This window comes from Haemorhous mexicanus, chromosome 1, assembly GCF_027477595.1.
Source record: "Haemorhous mexicanus isolate bHaeMex1 chromosome 1, bHaeMex1.pri, whole genome shotgun sequence".
In the NCBI taxonomy this organism is placed as follows: Eukaryota; Metazoa; Chordata; class Aves; order Passeriformes; family Fringillidae; genus Haemorhous; species Haemorhous mexicanus.
In genome coordinates, this window is record NC_082341.1 from 136251529 (window position 1) to 136270445 (window position 18917).

The window sequence follows — 18917 nt, forward strand, 5'->3', positions numbered from 1 at the left end:
CAAAGGGACATTTAAAGACCACATAACCCAACTCCCTTTCAAAAAAGCATTTTAAGGCTACTTCCACTTTCACGGAAGCAGAAATAAGCGATACATTATCTCACATCTTACCTTATCAGTCCCTAGTCTCATCTCAGTACGCCTTATAACACATCTACAGGGCAACTCTGTCAGACAAGCACTATTACACGAAGGCCAGGCTGGACTGACTCTCTGCCAAAATGACTGGCGGTCAAAGCCATTTTTGTCTTGTTCAGAGTAAAGCATTTGCTCATATTAATCCCACCTCATGACCAGCAGAAAGACTAAGGTGATCTTCCTTGTTTTGTTATATTCCCTGTTCCCTCCATCCAGCCTCCCAGTAATCTATTCTTCCTTTGCACTTCCTCTCTCTGCTGGTCAGCATAAGTGATCTGGGTATCAGTAGTTAACAATTCGGTGCTTAGACCTAACTGATGTTGTGTAATGAAAGGCTTTTGTGTGTGCATAGAATAAGCATTGCTTTTCTCCCTCCTTTTCCTTTATAAATTGATATGAAATTACATTCTGTGATTCTGTATCTAAAATTGTGAAAGAATGTTAAGCCAAATACTAGGAAGACATTAGGGAATAACATCTTACGATTCCTTAGGCAACCTTAATTTTGCTTTTTTTCCTAATTATAGCACTGCAACACATTCTTTAATTACGTGACTATGGGTTAAAACTCAATTAAATAATGAGCCCATAAGGGGTCAAGTCATCATAAGTGTGTCACTTCTTAACTTTTTACCATTTGATTTCAGCATCTGAACACAGTTTTTTAACTTGTTCTTGCATTTAGTGAGATTGGTTGAGAACTCTTCACAAATACTACTTTTTCCCACATAACCAACAAACTAAAGATCACAGATGAACATTCTCCTTCTTTGGTCTTATAATCTGCTTGTTAGAGGTGAAGGAAGACTTTCAATCCATGGCTTAACAAGAACAAGTCCAAAATAATGCCAATAGATTTGGGGAATAAAATAAAAAGCAGCTAGCTAGAATATTCCACTCTGCCATACCTCCCACTCAGTAAGGCAAAGGCTCCAGTATTCCTCTTAACTAAGGTGCTTTACGTACTTTTTTTTTAGACATGGGTCACATTACAACCGCTCTTCTAACTTCATAACATGAAAAATGCCCTAAATTGAAAATTATATTACACCTCTACTAACCAAACCTTTCTGTTATCGTACTATATTGCTGTCCATCTTCTAAGTGACAGTTCTCACAAGCAGCACAGTACACTCTGTATGCCAGGCAAAGTTCACTGCACTAATTTTCAATTTAAAACTGTGTCTTGAACTGGCCACGTGCAAATTCCTCTCACCACCGCATGTTATAACAGCAACAGCCAGCAGTAGAGGAATTTCAGATAGCAATTCACAGATTAGAACTGTCAGATAATTTTTCAATGAATCTGTCTCAGCTCTGGAATTAATTTCTCCTTAACCTATGATCTAACAGCATATGTTTGCTGACTTCCATAACATGGGATATGGAACTGCAGAAGAAAACTACCATTGTATTTGGTGACAGGACAGTATGAGGACCACAGGGTACTATCGCTCTTTGGACGTGTTCTATTTTGAGAAGCAGCAATGAGATGAGATGTGCACAGGATAAAATTAATTGAAATCAAGCTAAATTAATCAGCTGCTCAGCAGGGTTTGGAAAATATGTTTTCTAACGAATCTGTGCTAATTCTAGGGTAGCCCAGGAATCTGTAAAAAAGGTGGGTGCAGGGAGCACACTTTGATGCTGGAAGCAATCCAGCCGCTCCACACACACACGACTGCCGAACCGCTGAAACTTCACAGCGCTCATCCTCGGTGAGCTGCTGTTGCCATAGCAACAGCTCTTTAAAACATGGAAAACAGGTCAGGTAGTTTCAAACTAACCACTGTTTCCAATGTCACTATTTTCCCCTGTAGTTTTGAACTAGCCCACCTCTGAGATAATCACTGGGCTGTTGCTATAGAGTCATCAGCCCACAGAGAGAAGAAAACAAGGCTCTTGAGTTTCACAGGGATGCGTAAGTAACATGGAGTTTGGCCTCCCTCCACCTACCGCTCTCCCTAAATCCCTTGGAAATCCCCTTCAGACTTATCAGCTCTTTTCCATCTCTTTTTCTCTGCAAATATTCTTTACTCTGAAAACTGTTTGGGACTTAAGATTTTTAGTTTTCTTTTTTAAATAAAGAGGCACTGCAAAATTTTAGATTTAAATCCTGTTAACCGCTGAGTGTAAGCTAAAGATGAATTATTTGGCCGTAACATCATTCCTTCAAAAGGCCATAACAGTACCAATCAGAACTTTATGTAAGGAAGAACAATGACTGCAAACAAGGTCTTTAAATCCCATGACAAGGAAGAGAGGCCAAGACAAATCATGAGACAACAAATAAAACAGTTGAGCATGTACACATCAAGCTGCACTACAACCAACACACTCCTGCCAATTCCTTCTCTGTCCCTCAAAGTAGCACTGAAGGTGGACTGTACACAGTTGCTCACATATTGCCAAATTTTAAGCCACAGAGAAAATATAAAAGGACAAGCCTTAGTTTCATTTTTTAATTTAATGTCTTTGTTACATGAACCTGCCTGAATGCAGGCATACTTACACAGGTCTCTTCATCTTGCCTCATAGTCATATTCTAATAGATAATGGAAACTCTTTAGACAAAAATAGTACAACTTTGCAAAATCAAAACAAAAAGCCCATTTAATCCTATACACACATATCACAAGCACCATAAAAATACCATATTTCTATCTCTATGAACATTATCAGCATAACAGTTTGCATCCTTAAGCGGTTCACCATCCCTGTAGAATACATGTTCTTCTTGTGCATGGATGGCATTTAGAACGTGGGACTATAATTAATGGCAATCCTAAAGTAACCCAGATATTTTGCACTTTGGAAAGAAAGCCTCCGCTTCCATTTACACTTCAGGTAATTCCCCATGCCAAAAAGCACAATCTTCAAAGAGGACACAACAAAATAAAAGAGATTGTTATTTCAAGAGAAGTCATTTTTACTAGCAGAACTTTTTGCATCTAAGTAACTTAGGGTAATTTGAAAGTTTGGTCAGTGTCTTTGAGTAACACTTTTTTCTCCTTTCTTACTTGAAAGTATAATATTGAAATATAAAAACCAACTACATATACTGGACTTTATTGACACCACAAGGGGAAAAAAATTTCAAACATGTTTTTAGAAGATTCCACCTAATTCGCATCTACAAGTGTAAAATAAAATGAAGCCACTGGAGCTAGCTTCTTAGCAGGATAGCTGATCCCTCGTAGGGTAAGTGCCCCAGGCAAGCAGCCTCAAGGCTGGACACCTCAGCCCTCTGGAGGCTGGGGTGCCCTAGGCCAGACTGCGGCACAGCCGTGACCCCTAGCAAGCTTAGTGATTGTCAGCTCTTAGTGAAAATCAGCTCTTTTATGATTTCAGCTCTTAGCTTGCTCGTAGGGGCTGTGGCTGGCTGTGGCTTCTGGAAGGCAGACAAAGATGAGAGAGGAGAAGGCGGCCAAGGGTTCCACGATGGTTTATTCTGAGGGTCTCGCGAAGGGTCTTGAAGCTGCTCTTCTCAAGAAATGGGCCGAGACAGCCTCTTTTATAGGGTTAGGGAGGATTGAAAACTGACCAATTGTAAGGGTTAGGGAAACTAGCCTATGGGGTCACAGAGAGATAAGCAGGCCTGGAGGACCAGAGTGAGGACTCCTGGTTCAATTCCTATGACTCAGCAAATACCAATCTCTAACTATCCCTCCACGGAGCTGTAGCTGGCCCTGCATCTGCTACATACAAGCACTACAGCATGGTCATACAGCATCATGTGGTCAAGGCTGCACAAGTTACAAAGTTCCTGCTTCTCAGCTGCAGACCTAACCTTGCCCATCACCCTAGTCTGCAGCAATGCAAAGGAAATTACATTTTTCAAAATGGCTTAAGGTAACTTGTTTTAGTTCTCACTACAGCACACTAAAAATTGTCATGGAAATGAAGTCAGAGTGCTCAGCTGAGCATCAAACTGCTTCTTGAAATAGCTATAACCATGCTACTGTACCTTTAGAGCTGTCCTACTGAACAGTTTTGTCCTGGAACATTTATATCAACAAACTAGATTATCTGATTACTATTCTTATATCTGTACAACTTCTAATGTCAAACACAAATGTAAAACCATGATCATTAAACAGATACCAGAAAAGTGTTAATTCTTCATGTGTTTCTTTCTTAGGAATGGGGTGAACTTGCCCTAAACTGAGGAATGCTGAGAGAAACAGTCTGAGTTGTGAAATTTCTAACCCAAAATCTAAATGCAGTTTCACATTTAGCCACACAAATGAAAGTAGCTTCTTTAACAGTCTGAGCAGTGAAACTTAAGATTGACATCAGTAGGAGTTTTGCCACTGACTTTAGCAAGTATGAGATTAAGTCTTTATGAAGAGTTTGCCAATAACCACAGCTTTGTATACTGGGCTTGCATAACTTTATTTTTAAATTTTTACTCATATAAAAATATAAAGTAGGTATAAAAATTTATTTTTTTGCTTTGTTGGATTTGTTGTGTGTGTGGGTGTACCCTCCACACACCAGAGGATATCACATAGGGGTTTTTTTCCCTTTTTAAGTACTGGTGCTGTCCATGAGGCACATGTCTGCCCAGGCACAAATAGCAACATCAAAAAAATGAAATTACTAGTTCACAGCAATGCTGCAACTCCCCATGAACAGTAGTAAATGTGGATTATAATGCATATTTAATTACAGATCTAATGTAAAAGAATGACATTTGGCTAATTTTAACGTATAGTTTTAATACGTTAAAAAAAAACAAGTAAATGAGAATAATAAGTTATTCAGAAACTAAAGAAATACAAATTCTGCTCTCAGGTTTCACAGAAGTTCCCTTTCATCTTCAAGTTCTGCAAGTAGTAAGAAAAAAAAATAAAATTTACATGTAAGACAAAGTATTTTAGACAATCCCTGGACTTGATATATGTGCACTAAGTCAAATCTAATAATATATCTGAAGATATTAATTCAAAAATAACAAATAACTCCAAGTATTTGAGCCCACTGCTTCAAGTCAATGTGTTAGTGCACACATTGACAAAGCGTGCATTGAAGAAGTGTCTTTCTTCAAATTCTACAAGATATTTGCAAACTAAAACCACACAGATTTTTTTCTGTTCCTCATAAAGCACAATAGGATTAAATGTCAGCCACTTAATTTCCAGCATTTTGTTTATGAAATATTGTTAGCATCTATGCTTAATATAGAGTCTACACATGGTATTTATTGGCTGCTGATCAAAACACGAGGCACCGAAATCTAATACATGCCTTGCAATTATTCAGAGTCAGCCACACAGTCACTACGCTCATCCAAATTCTTTTTCTGTTAAATTGCTAGAAGCTTATCTGACAAAGATCCCATCTGAGTCTAAAAAAAAAGGGATGGGGGGCCAGCACAAAAAACCCTAAACTGATAAAAACACCCCATTCTTTACCAAACTTCACAATGAAGAAATCCTCCTTGAAAATAAGAAGCTATAAAAATTAAGTTAAAACAATCTTCCAGTCACCCACTCTCTCAAGACAGGTTTTATTTTTAGTCCTTTTCATTAGCATTAATTATCATAGCAAAGAGCAGAAGAGCAGATTTTGTTTCCCAGTGGTAAATTTGCATGATACTGACATAAAGATGATTTCAAAGAATTCTGCAGAAACCCTGAACTGGAACAAGCACTCCTTGGTGTGAACATTCAGTGTGGAGATCAGACATTATGCACAAAGGTGTGGCACACTGTCTTGACACTAACACTGATTCATGGCACATGAAAAACTCCTTGGATTAAATACCCTCTCTGTTTGTTTGGGGTTTTTTTAACTGTAAGGGAAAACATAATAGAGACCTGAATCTGAATTGGTTTGATGGACAAAAAAGGAACATTTAAAATTTGTCCAGCCACAACTGCCTTTTTAACAAGTTTCTCAAAACTATGCACATTACTAAGCTATTACACAATGATCCTAAAGAAGTATATTAGTACAGACAACTGGTTACTAAGGTAACAAGATGTTACTTTAAACCAGCAGCACTGTCCCAGCTCATCAGTTTCACTCATGTCTTTCCTTTGTTCTTTTTAAGCTATGCACAAATTACAGACTTGCTATATAATCAAATATACATACTAGAGCTATGCTTCAGTTTCTCAACTCATTTTCCTCATTCAAGCTAATGAGGTGAAAAAGAAGGCATCAAGACAATGGAAGCATTTGAACTCTTTGGTGTGTAGTAGATTCATTCTTAACTCTATACGAAGAATCTGAAAGTTGGCTGAAAATTAAGTTTTGAAATGTTTTCTCACCAGAAACTATTTTGTAAGTAAAAAACAGCTGCACATTGAAATTTTTTTATGTGATAAAATAAGATGGCAGGGATCCTACAAAGTTTTGGGAGGGAAAACCTGCTTAAGTCTTACTGACTGAATCTTGGCTGAAATTTTTCAGAGGAAGACTCATGTTTGGAAATAACAGTTGACTGCTAATGGCAAAATAGATTAAGGTTACTCAAGCTCTAGCTCCTCCAAAACACTGATGCTCCTAACAAACAAATTAAGTATGTCACTATTTGTGAGAGCTCAAGCTTGTAAAACCTAAGTGTTCTCAACATCTTTTATGATTACAAACATCAGGCATCAGCAGTAGTTTAAAAAGCCAGAGGAAATATTAAGGCCATCGGAAACATTTACAGGAGCAGGTCACCTATAACAATCTTCTGCTCCAAGTGGGATTAACTCCACCAAAACAGTTCCTGATGTGTTTATATAACCAAGTCTTCAACACTTACAACAATGGCAACTTCTGCAACCCTCCAATGCAGTCTCCTGTTGTATGTAGTTATCCATTCTTCCTATATCTAACTTCAAATAAATTGCTGCAATTCAAGCCTGACCTCTTGCCTTGTCTTCAGAGTGTATGTCAATGATAAATAAAAGCCTTTTGTTCTGTTTAACATGTAAGAATGCAAAAAGCTTTTTGTTCTAGAAGGGTGTTTCCTGTGCTCTTTTAAGATACAAAAATTAATATAATCTTTGTCAGATAGCACGATTCGCTTTCCAAAGCTGCTGAAGTATAGCACTGGCACTTTGTTACATTTAACTCAGTAGTCAGAGTAACAGCCTTATAATAGTCCTACAATTTAAGATGAACAGAAAGTATTGATCCTATTTACAGCCAAAAAAAATTACTGGGATTGATTTTTAATTATTTACTTACATACTAATAGAAGAAGGGACATATACAAAGAGAAAGGATGCTGTATTCAATACCATTTGGAGAAACACTCTGCTTAGGCATTGTATTTCCCCCTCTCCGTATGAAAAATAATTCTCCTTTCATGATAAGAATATACAAACAGGATTAAGTTAAATCAGTAAGTATTGGACTTAGAGAGATTTTTTTTTAAGTGTCATAAATTGTTCTGTTATCTTTGCCTATAAAATTTCAGCAACCGATACTTCACTTCTGGTTTACATGTCAGGCTGGCAAAAACTCCCCTCCTGAACAGCTGCATGATAAACCTAACAAACTACACTGTGCAAACCATCCTCTGTGGATTCCTAATACAAATACCTCTCCCACTGACTTACCTACATACATACCTTTCATTTTTTGTAAATAATCAACCAAGATACAAGAAGTTTCTCTAAAAGCCACCTACTTTGAAAGGTACAGAAAATCTCCACTGCTGAGGTTCACACTGTCCTCACAAAATGACCTAGATAAAGCATGTAATTTTCATTAAATTCATTTTACAGTGTCTCCCCTTTTAGCTGTGCCTGAACTGAGGGGAATAAAATTTTGTGTGGAAACTATCAGCACCAATAATATCTTTATCTCATGTGTGTACGGCCCATGCAAACACAGAAACCTAAGTTTCGTATCTGCTTAGTTAAGAAAACATTTTTCCTGTCATCATCTGCAAATGCTTCATGATATTCAACAACTAATTAAAAATAAAGCAAAAAGAATCTATATTAATACTTCACTGAAAATTTTCAAATCTTTGAAGAGAATCAGAAATGACTGAAAATAGATTAAATATGTTAATTGCAATTAATTAGAAAGAGAACTGTTCCAAACAAGCTCAATCACTGCTCAAATGAAGTCAGCATAAACCCAGCCAAGATTGTGGACAAAGATGTATTTCCAATGAAGTTATCTCAGCTTGGCTTTATTAGTGAAGTTTTAATTTAATTCTAGATAGTCTTCAGTAATTTTATGCTATTTAAGTTTTTACAGAATCAATTGCTAAATTATACATTTGTAAATATTAACTGAAGTCTCAGTATCTGAGTACTACTATTCCAAAATTATTATATACTAATGTATTTGTACCTTTTGAAACCCAGGGAAATATCTGCCTACAGTAACAGATGGCTTTTTATTTTTTTGTTGCTATTCCAGAATCTTTAAGTCACCCAAAATGCATCTACTTAAACATGATACTGCAGTTATTATGCAAAGCATGATCTACATGTTCACTGTTTAATATTTAACAATCTGGATACCATTCCTGTTTGGAAATAATTCTACCAGAGACAGAAATCATTACCCTAGCATTGCTATAATAAACAGATTTGCCTTTTTACATGTTATTGTCTCATAACAAAAAGTAAATGACTCATTTAAAATGAAATAACATATTCAATTTGTGGAAATGAAGTTTAGCAACTCATTCTGACTAATGTAAATTCAGAGGTTATCATCAGTTAGGTTCACGTAAATACTTTGTTAATATCACGTCCCACTCTAACACACATTAATAAGGGGCAGAAGGATTTACAGGGTAATTTTAAATCTAAATGAGACCTAAAATGTCATGATACAGTAAAAACGCAAGCAGCAGGTTATTTCACAACCCGTACACATTGCACATCAATCTCACAAGCTAAGATCTATCTGAATATCCCCACATAACAAAAATGTTGAGCTGTTCTTGCTCAGAATTAAAAGTTCACATTTTCTTAGTGAAAACGAATTTCTGTTATTAATGTTCTACAACATAAAATCTTCAACTGTGAAAGACAATAAAAAAATTTAAGCAAGCTGCTTTAACAACAACATGCAGTTATACTACTCATTTATTACAAAGCTCTCTCCAGCATGTACCTATTTCATGGGAAACATTCCCCATGGAAAGAACAAAGCTATCCTAACAGCAGCATGGCCACAGGAATACAAAATATCTACAAAAAACAACTGTTCTTAAAGGGACTGGCCAGTCAGATGGGTGAAAAACCACATCATTTGCTCTCATTCCAATCCCATCTGCTGACTTCTGAGCTAGAACTAAAAGTCAACAGTTAAGCCTCCTTATGAAAAAGCTACTTAGACCGTGCACCATTAACACTCCTAGGAATCTAATACCCATACATTACAGAGCTTTACTGCATTTTTACTTATTCAATGAGATTATGCCACTATTCCTCACAATGAGTACTAGCTTGTTGATTACACTTACAGGCATCAAGGTTTGCTGTACATAAAGCATCACTTACCCCAAGTAAAACTGACAAAATTAAAATTAAAAATACTGCCTTATTTATGCCATCTGCCACATGCCTCTTAAAAAGAATTGAAAAGAATTGTGTAAAAGAATTGCCTATAGACTGGTAGAATTCATTGTAAGCAAAATTCCACAGTGATCCCTCAGCGTGAGATACACATTAACAATTTAATATAAAAGCTGAAGTTTGAATAAACATTATTTTGGGTTTTTTGAAAGAGCTGTATATCAAATCAGAGCTTCAACAGCTGCACTTCAAAGGCTGAAGTGGAAAAAGCAAAACATTACAAGTACTTCCCCAGAAATACATTTCCTAATATTCACTGATATCAAAGGCCCATACTTTTAGGTTTGAGAATTTATCATGAGACATCAAAAAGAGACAGTAGAATAATGGAAAACAAAAATTAAAACCAGCAACTCTTTATAAATTCCTACTCACAGAAAAATATTCAAAAGTGTTTGAGCTTGAATGTTTTTGTTTGGTCATTGTTTCTTTTTAAAAAGCAAGAAGAAATGTAGTACAAAAATTCCAAACAGCCCTTTTGCACGAAAAACAGCATTTTAAATCCAGAAGCAAATATAACAGTGTAAATTTGGAATAATGTCATATTCAAGGTGAGTATACAGTGACTGAATTCAGTCTAGTTTAAGTTATTTGCAATATACCTGATTCAATGCAATGTAAAACTTGAAGGTCTGCAGTGACAATTTTTTCTTATCAATTCCTGGAACATGACAGCAATAACCAGCACAGACTGATCACAGAACTGAAGGCCCGCAGGACCAAAAGTCAGAGATAGACCTTAAATTCCCATATGACATCAGTGAAAAAGAATTAAGATCAGCTTTTAAATTTCAAAACAGATGTACTTCAACAGAGGAAAAAAACAAACCATAAATACGAACTTACAGAACAAATAATGCTGCTAAAATTTACTTTTTTTAAAGCTCAGATTGATGACCAAAACATGTTATTTTCTTGGAAAAGTCTTTTAGTTATATTTGTGTTGGCAAGTAGTTTTTAAAACATTTACATCAGGGTGGAAAACTATACTCACACCAAGCCTTTCAAACCAGCCCTAGCACTAAGTTCGTTTGCCTTATTTTATATATTTGTTTATCCACAGTATGAGAACAGTTTCCTATATAATTTATTTACATTATCTAAAAACATCAGCAAGTATGTAAGACTAACAGCTCTACGCACATTACATGTATTTGTACATTTTAACAAATAATATAACTATGTTTTATCAGACAGTACAATAGACTAAGAATAGGATAAAGTATCACTGTGACCTAAAGCAAATACACTATTTGGCCACAGGAAATAGTTTCCAGCTCTGTATGTTTCACCTTAAAATACACAGAAATAAGCAAACTAATTAGTTGCAGGGATTTACCAAGTTTGTTTTCACTTTCTTTTTCCTTCTCTTTCCCACCTCAACGGCATTTCTTTTTCCTACTTTATGCTTTAACAGACATATATACATTAATAAATTTGCAGGGCTTTCCATTCAATACACTTAAATATTTCTTCTTAGCATGACCCTGTCATTCACCCTGGCTCACAAGCGAAGTGCCCACTGGCTGCCAGAACTGCCATGGTGTCTTCGGCTTACGAGGGTAGCAAATTATGGCATCATTCTGTAAATGAGTTTGGTGACTTCTGGCTTACAGAGTATCCTTCCTCTTCTACACAGGAAGCTGGAGTACTATTAGAATATACTAGTATTAAGCTGTATTTTGATCATTTATATTTCCACTCCAGTGTAGCAATCCCTTCTTTAAATAAAATTATGACTGTTATCACTTACAATTTGCATACCTTTTTAGATCCCATTAAGGCTAATTCCAAACAAAACAGCATGGAATTATCCAGTTCAAAAAGTTTCCATCATTTATCCCTTTTATAAATCATTTAAAGACTTCATGTCAGGAACTGAAAACATTCATGTTGATTTCACAAAGAACAGACAATATATTATGCATGCTGCCCACTGATTTATCCTTTGAGAAAGTCTCTTGCAGGCCACTTGCCAATACTGCCACTCACTGTCAAAAACATAAATAGAAGTCTTTCTTGAATATATAAGTAAATAATAATTGCCAGTGGTTCAAATCAGCAGGCAGTTAAAACCCATATTCTGAACATCATCGGCTGGTACCAGATGCTTTAGAGAAATGTATTTTTGAGTGGACTACTCTGAAGCAGTATATCCACTACTGAAGCATCTTCCTAAACTTTTTCTTAGGATGGTTTATCTCTTCTTCATGTTTAAATCAAAATACCATCCCACACACAGAGTTCATACAAATAGTTACTCACTTTTGAAAAAATCCTATTTGGTTTTCAATCAGAATAATTTTGTAGCAACAAGCCTCACAACACTGCCTTTTCAGGAGGCCAAGGACAAACTGCACATCACATAAATCTCAACAGACTCAGGAAAAAATTGCCCAGGTAAGTTGTGGATGCTGCATTATTGGCAGTTTTCAAGGTTACAGCTTTAAACAGCTAATGAAAGATGACAGTGTCCACAGCAGGAACGCTGGACTAGATGACGTCTAAAGGTCCCTTGCTTTAGAGAGAACCATTCTAGAATTCTGAAGCCTGTACTTGCCAGTCTACCACCTCCAGGAAGATTTGCATACAAAACTGAACAGTTCAGTTTCTGAAGATCAGAACTGCTTGGGGTTTGCTCTGGACAAGTTCTTATTTCAAAACGGCAACTTCATTGTACAAGCAACGTCGAGAAATTCCAAATGCTCATCCACATATGAATTATTAATGAGTAGGTACTAACAGATTTATCACCTTAGCATTTACAAAAAGAATAAGTTTTGCCTGCATTTCTTCACAAGTAATGGAAAAGATAGAATGAATTAAAAATTGTTCTAAAGGCAGTTTTTTGCCACTATAATGACCCCACTGAAACAATTGCCAGTTATTTTCCAGTGAATAGTGCAACTATTTTGTTAGTCAATCATCAGGATGATGATTGCTGCATTTGATAGGAAAAAAAAATAAAATAAACCTAAAAAAACTCCACCCAAACCAACTAAACCAACTAAAAATCCACCCAAAATCCAACTAAATCAAAACTCTCCAGCAGCAACAGCTTGTACTATGCTATTTAACTGGCTTTACCTCAGTGTTTTAAATTTAAGAGTCAGCTTTAAGTAGAAATGCAGTAAGTGAAAACTGGAAAGAAAATTCCCCGCCTACAGCTTTTACCTAAAATTAAACACAACATTTCTCTTGAAATCTCAAGTGTGCTTCAAAAAGGCACCATGTGATCATATTTAGCTACTGCAATGTAGTTATGAGCATTTCATCCACAACAGATAAACAAAGACTTCCTTGAAACATGTTAAAAAATAAGCCAAGGTGAAAAACAAGTATAATTACTTACAAGTCTGTAATCACTAATTGTATATTTCATTTTAAGTGCAACCTATAACTTAGGAACATTTTCTTTTTGACCCTGTTATAATTTGCAAAATGAAATAAACTATAAATATTTTGGCAAAATGAAATAAACTACAAATATTTTGGAGGTTAAAACTCCAACCTAAAATAAATGAACTTCTGTTAGGTAGAATAATTCTGTGTAAAGAGATGTGTGCTATTGGAATGGTACCAAGAAGATGACTTGTGCAAAACAGTAGGTGGTCTTAAAGATCTCCAAGGGAATTGATTAAATGGCTCCAATCCAGTTTAAAATGCTTATCATTTTACTGAGGTAGCCAACAAATATGACAACAATATTCCATGTCTATAGCAATTCTATTTTTTCTTAACAGTATTGGGTCAAATTTTAAAGTTGTTATATCACATGAATTTTAAGGAACCAAAAACATTTTTTAAAAAAGTAATTACAAGGTAGTATAATGTAACACACCACTCCTCATTAAAAAAGTCCTGTGTTAATCAGGTGTACTTACTTCAACAACCAGGATGAGGCACAAAAATTAGATATCTGGACAGTATTCTTGAAAGGTTATTTATTTTATTTGTATTAATATAGTTATAGAAAGGGATTAACTATTTTTGGCACATATAAAATAAACTGCATGTAAGAGATTAAACAATAAAAAAAGTACTTACGAAATCAAAGTCTCCATCTTGAGGGACTTTCCAGTTATCAGGGAAAACGTTTTTGGATATGTGGTAAGGTTCATGCATGTTCTGATTACAGTTTTCAGGGCTTTTATTCTTGGAATCTTGTTTATCAAAGTAGTCCATGAAAGAAGGTCTTTGAACTTGTGGTGAAGTAGCATTTCCTTAGTTGAAAGAAAAAAGACAAAAAAGGTAAAAAACTATCAAATTATTAAAGAATTAATGCACTATAAATTAAACTTCACTAATTAATTTTTCTGGGGTTCGCAATAACTAATACAGCCATCTGTATGTGATGCAAGCCTCTGTTTGTCCCCTGAGTATCTCTGGCATAAAAGCTCAAAGTCAGATATTTTTGTAGCAAGATACAATGTTGAGAAATGTTCAAGACATTTCAGTGTTGCACACACAAATAATGAGAGAAGTTACCTCATGCAGTATTAATTTGTTGTTACAGAGACTGAATAACATGAGGTGCTAAGCCTCCCTTTGGATGCTGAATGCCCCTAACTTCAAGGCCTGGACCACAGGCACTTGTAGGAAAGGAATAGTTTCACTAAAGGTGGGATTTAATAATCACTTAGAAAAAGAACTTGCAAAATACAGCTACACAAATTGTGTCTAGATGCTGTTAAATTTAATTCATTAACAATTAATATTCCCAGAAAATTACAGGATCATCCTCTACAGATGGTTGCAAAGCACCCTGTCTCCATATCCTGGGGGACTTTTTGTCATCATCAAACAGTTGCAAAAGCTTTATGAAGCAGACAGGGATCAGCATGAACGCCTGCTCTTTTATCCTTTTCGCAAAATTAAAAGTAAAAAAATAAGATTTTCAGTCCTATATGATTGAAATTTGTGGGATTTCAAGCAAATTCATTACTAAACAGCATAATAAATAAACATAACTGTCACCTCAGAGACCATATTCTGCATAGCACTGACACATGAAATGTGTTATGTCACTTCCTGGATGTGTAACACATTTGACATGAAGATATATAAAACATATTTCCACAAATAAAATATGAAACAGGATGAGAGATAAATAACTAAGTTGGGGGGGGGGGGGGAATCTAACACCAAAAATCAGACAAAACTATACATTTAAATTACAAGCATAACAAAGTAATAGGAATTTTTATTTTATATATTTGTTTTAACAAATGAAAAGGTAAACTGAAAATATATTTTGAACTTTTTTTACATGATTACTAGGACTTGTTAATCTCCTTATCTGGCTTTACACTTGTTTTTATTCATTCACTAAGTGGGGTTTTCCCCCTCTCTTCCACTTCTTATTCCATCATCTCTTTCCATCTCCTTTGTCTAAAAATTTTCTAACTCATTCTAATTTTGCTGCATGGCTAATAGCAGCCTGTTTCTTCACTGATGTTTATTTTTGTACAGCCATCTTTTCACAGAATCATCAAGGCCAGAAGAGACATTCAAAATCATCTAGTCCAACCACTGACCTAGAAACACCATAATCACCACAACCATACCCCAAGTGGCACATGCAGACACTTCTTGACACTTCCAGGCATTCCAGAGATGTTGCCCCCACCACCTCCCTGGGCAGCCCATTCCAATGCTTACTCGCTTTTTCCGTGAAAAAAAAAAATTCAAATATCTAATCTGAATCTCCCCTAGCAAAACCTAAGGCCATCTTCTCTCATCCTTTCACTTGAGACATGGCACAAGAGACCAACCCCCAGCTGGCTACAACCACCTTTCAGGTCATGATGGAGAGCAATAAGGTCACCCCTGAGCCTCCTTTTCTCCAGCCAGGCTAAACAACCCCAGCTCCTCACAGGACTTGTGTTCCAGACCCTTCACCAGCTTCACTGCCCTTCTCTGGACACACTCCAGCTCCACAATGTCCTTCTTGAAATGAGGGGCACAAAACTGACCACAGGATTCAAGGTGTGACCTCCCCAGGGCTCAGTAAAGGTGGACAATTACTGCTCTGGACCTGCTAGCCACACTATTCTTGATAGAAGCCAAGACTGCATGTTGATTTATTGCTTCTTTTCTTTCTGCTGTTCCTAAATTTTTCTGTTTCAGTAAGATTTCTTCTGGCATTTTTTAATGTGTGCTTCTACTGTCGTGCTCTAAGCTTTAGTGAATTTGACTTCAGCTGCTTTCCTTCAACTCCACAATGATTCCTTCAATCAATCTGTTATTTCCATACACACCTTCTTTCCCTCACATTTTTTAGCTGATTTTTCTCTCAGTTTTTGCCACATTTTTTCATGTTTTTTTTTTTCTAATCCCAGATCTCTACTCACATATTTTAATTAGTAACAACTAATAATTCAGTGAACTAAACTCCAGGCCAAATTTAACTGACTAGACAGCAGATACCTCTTCTCCAGAATCTCCCAAGTTTGCCCCCACTAAACTCAAGATCACTTGAAGGACATTCCTTGATCTCCTGAATCTAGGACTGAGGAAGGGATGAGAAGTAAACAGCAGGGATGCCAAACAACTACAGGAAAGAGCACTAAAGAGCAAAAGCCATAGTCATAGAATGGGTTGAGCTGGAAAGGACCCTTAAAAACCATCTAATTCCAACTCCCCTTCCATGGGCAGGGATGCCTTTCACTAGATCAAGGTTCTCAAAGTCTCATCCAACCCAGCCTTGAACACTTCCAGGGATGGGGCATCCACAGCTTTTCTGGGCAACTTGTTCCAATATTTTAACACCCTTATAGTAGATAATTTCTTCCCAATACCTACTCTAAACCTGCCCTCTTACAGTTTAAAGCCATTATGCCTTGTCCTATCACTACAGGCCATTGTCAGAAGTCTCCCTCCAGCTCTCCTGTAGGCTCCCCGTTAAGTACTGCAAGGTCCTACAAAGTCTCTCCAGGGACTCATGCAGAGAATGAGTCTTCTCTTCTTCAGGCTGAACAACCCCAACTGTCTCAGCCAGTTTTCATATCCGAGGTGCTCCACTCCTCTGATCATGCCCATGGTCCTCCCCTGGATTTGCTCCAACAGCTCCATGTCCTTCTTGTTTTGGGGGTCCTAGGGCTGAACACTGTATTATGGGTGGAATCTCATGAGAGCTGAGTAGAGCAGAAGAAAAATGGAAGAATCTAAATTTTGAAAAACCACACATTTAGGAAACAGATCCAAGAGAAGATAGCAGCATGAAAGAGGTAGAATTAAAAACAGAAATACAATGCACTTTCTTAGTACAAACTGTTCATTACTTGGTGATTACTGTCCAAAACCCCTGAAACTGTTTGTACCAAAAAGATAGGACACCACATTGCCTTTCACAACCAATTTTTTTCTTCTGTTGAGATGGCTGTACTTAAGTTTCATCCCTGAGACATAGTTATAAACAAAAAGATTGCCAGTGTCTCTGTGCAAAACTCCAAGTACCAAAATGTTGGCTCATTACAGGTAAGGAAGTCTCCATTCTCACACATATAAGGCACTACTAAAGATTTTCCAAGCACTGCTTGTAATTTTTAAAACTATTTATAAATATCTACCTTATACATGTAATAGAAGACTACCTACATACAGAAAACAAACCAACCCCTCTGAATTCCTTGCTACCAAATGCATATTATGGAAATTGGGTCAACAGGACTGAAATTACTCCAAGGTAAGCAAAGAACATTTATTTTTTGAGAATGTCTTTTATTTGCTTTGCTAAGTAAGAATTTAGAACTCAATTCTGATTTTAACTGAGCATACAGTCAGTTAGCCCAATTAAAACAGTAAGAGCTGCTTACCTTCACTGCAAATACAAAAACTCACACAGAAAACCAGAAATGTGACTGCAAAATGACGGGACCAGAGGTATTTCACCCTTTTTTTGTTTCTTCCTCCAATGTAAAAAATCCCAAAGAATTTATTTAGAAATTTATTTTTAAGGTTTTGTTTTATTTTTATAAATAAATAAATAAATGAAAAAGAGGCACTATTTCAATCACTAGCTAACCTAACAGGTGCAGTTAGTGTTTCATAGGAATGGGTTGACACCTACCAGTTTAAAGGCCATGTGAAAGCTGCTATCTCTGTTGTATTTACGTTAGAAAACACTCAGGATCTTTATGCCAGAGAAAACTGATAAAGGTTGCAGTTTGGGGTTTTTTTTCCCCCAAAATAAGATAATTTTGGTCTGAAAGTACTTTTTTAAACTTTCACGAACAACAGAGTAATGTTATCTTCTCAAGCATCTTTCAAGAACCAAGAAAACTGGAATTATAACACGTAAAGATTCCCCTAAGGACAACTAATTCACTCATCTATTCAGTAAGTTACATTTGCCACAAAAAATCTGCAGCATAGTCAGTATCACTCCAATCTTGCACTGAAAGCTTATTGTGCAATAGCCTGTTCCATTCTAGAAGGATCTGGATTTTTCAGTTCTTCTAAATATTTGCTTTTCAATAAGCAGTGATCACGTTTAAAAATGTTTTCCACTGTTTCAATATTTAAGAATATCTGTCTTCTATCATACCTACAAGTTGCCTCCTGTAAAGACAGCTTGGGGAAAAAGGCTATAACAAAACAACAGTCAGAAACGGCTGGCAAGCCATAAAACACAGCACCACTGGTACTGAAAACACACTCTACCTCAGCAATACCCCTGAAAGGAACACAGCAAACAGGGATGTCCCCTAATAGTTATGTAAGCAAGTTTTTTCCCAAATGTATCCTGAATAAAATTAATGAGGCAACAACATAACACCAACTCTTTGACACTGTTTCAAAAACATAACACAAATAAAATAAATAATTCTCAACACATTTCAAAACATAGAGGAATGCAAACTCCATTCTAATACATGTTTTAGTAAATTCCACCAATGTGTCATCTACCATGAAAAATTATTTTGCAATGAAGCATTTCCAACAGAAAACTATTATAAACCAGTTTACAAGTTCTGCTGTTAGTTAACAAGTAAGGTCAGCAGATGAGGCTGACCATCTCCTACAGAAGGGAGACTCCCACTACAAGTTCCTGGGAGGGCGTGGGTTCTGGTATTTTGTTTGTTTGGCATTTAGGAGTTGAGAGTTTACAATGTCCAGTAGAAAGCATGCAAGTCTTTCTTTCTCTCACTCTGTGACTACCAGGAACCTCTGCAGCTGCATATTTATGGAGGAAAGGTTTCTTCCTTTTGCCAAAAGCCACAAGCTTGC

General features: G+C 36.4%; 1 protein-coding gene across 2 annotated transcripts in view; it reads right to left on the reverse strand.

Annotated features, from left to right (window-relative positions):
* The window catches only part of STK3 (serine/threonine kinase 3), a 141419-nt gene that overhangs the window by 35368 nt on the left and 87134 nt on the right, over nt 1–18917 (reverse strand). For both annotated transcript variants that reach the window (XM_059864430.1, XM_059864440.1), the window contains exon 10: nt 13734–13909. In XM_059864430.1, coding sequence (XP_059720413.1) covers nt 13734–13909 — 176 coding nt within the window. The remainder of the gene's footprint in view (nt 1–13733; nt 13910–18917) is intronic.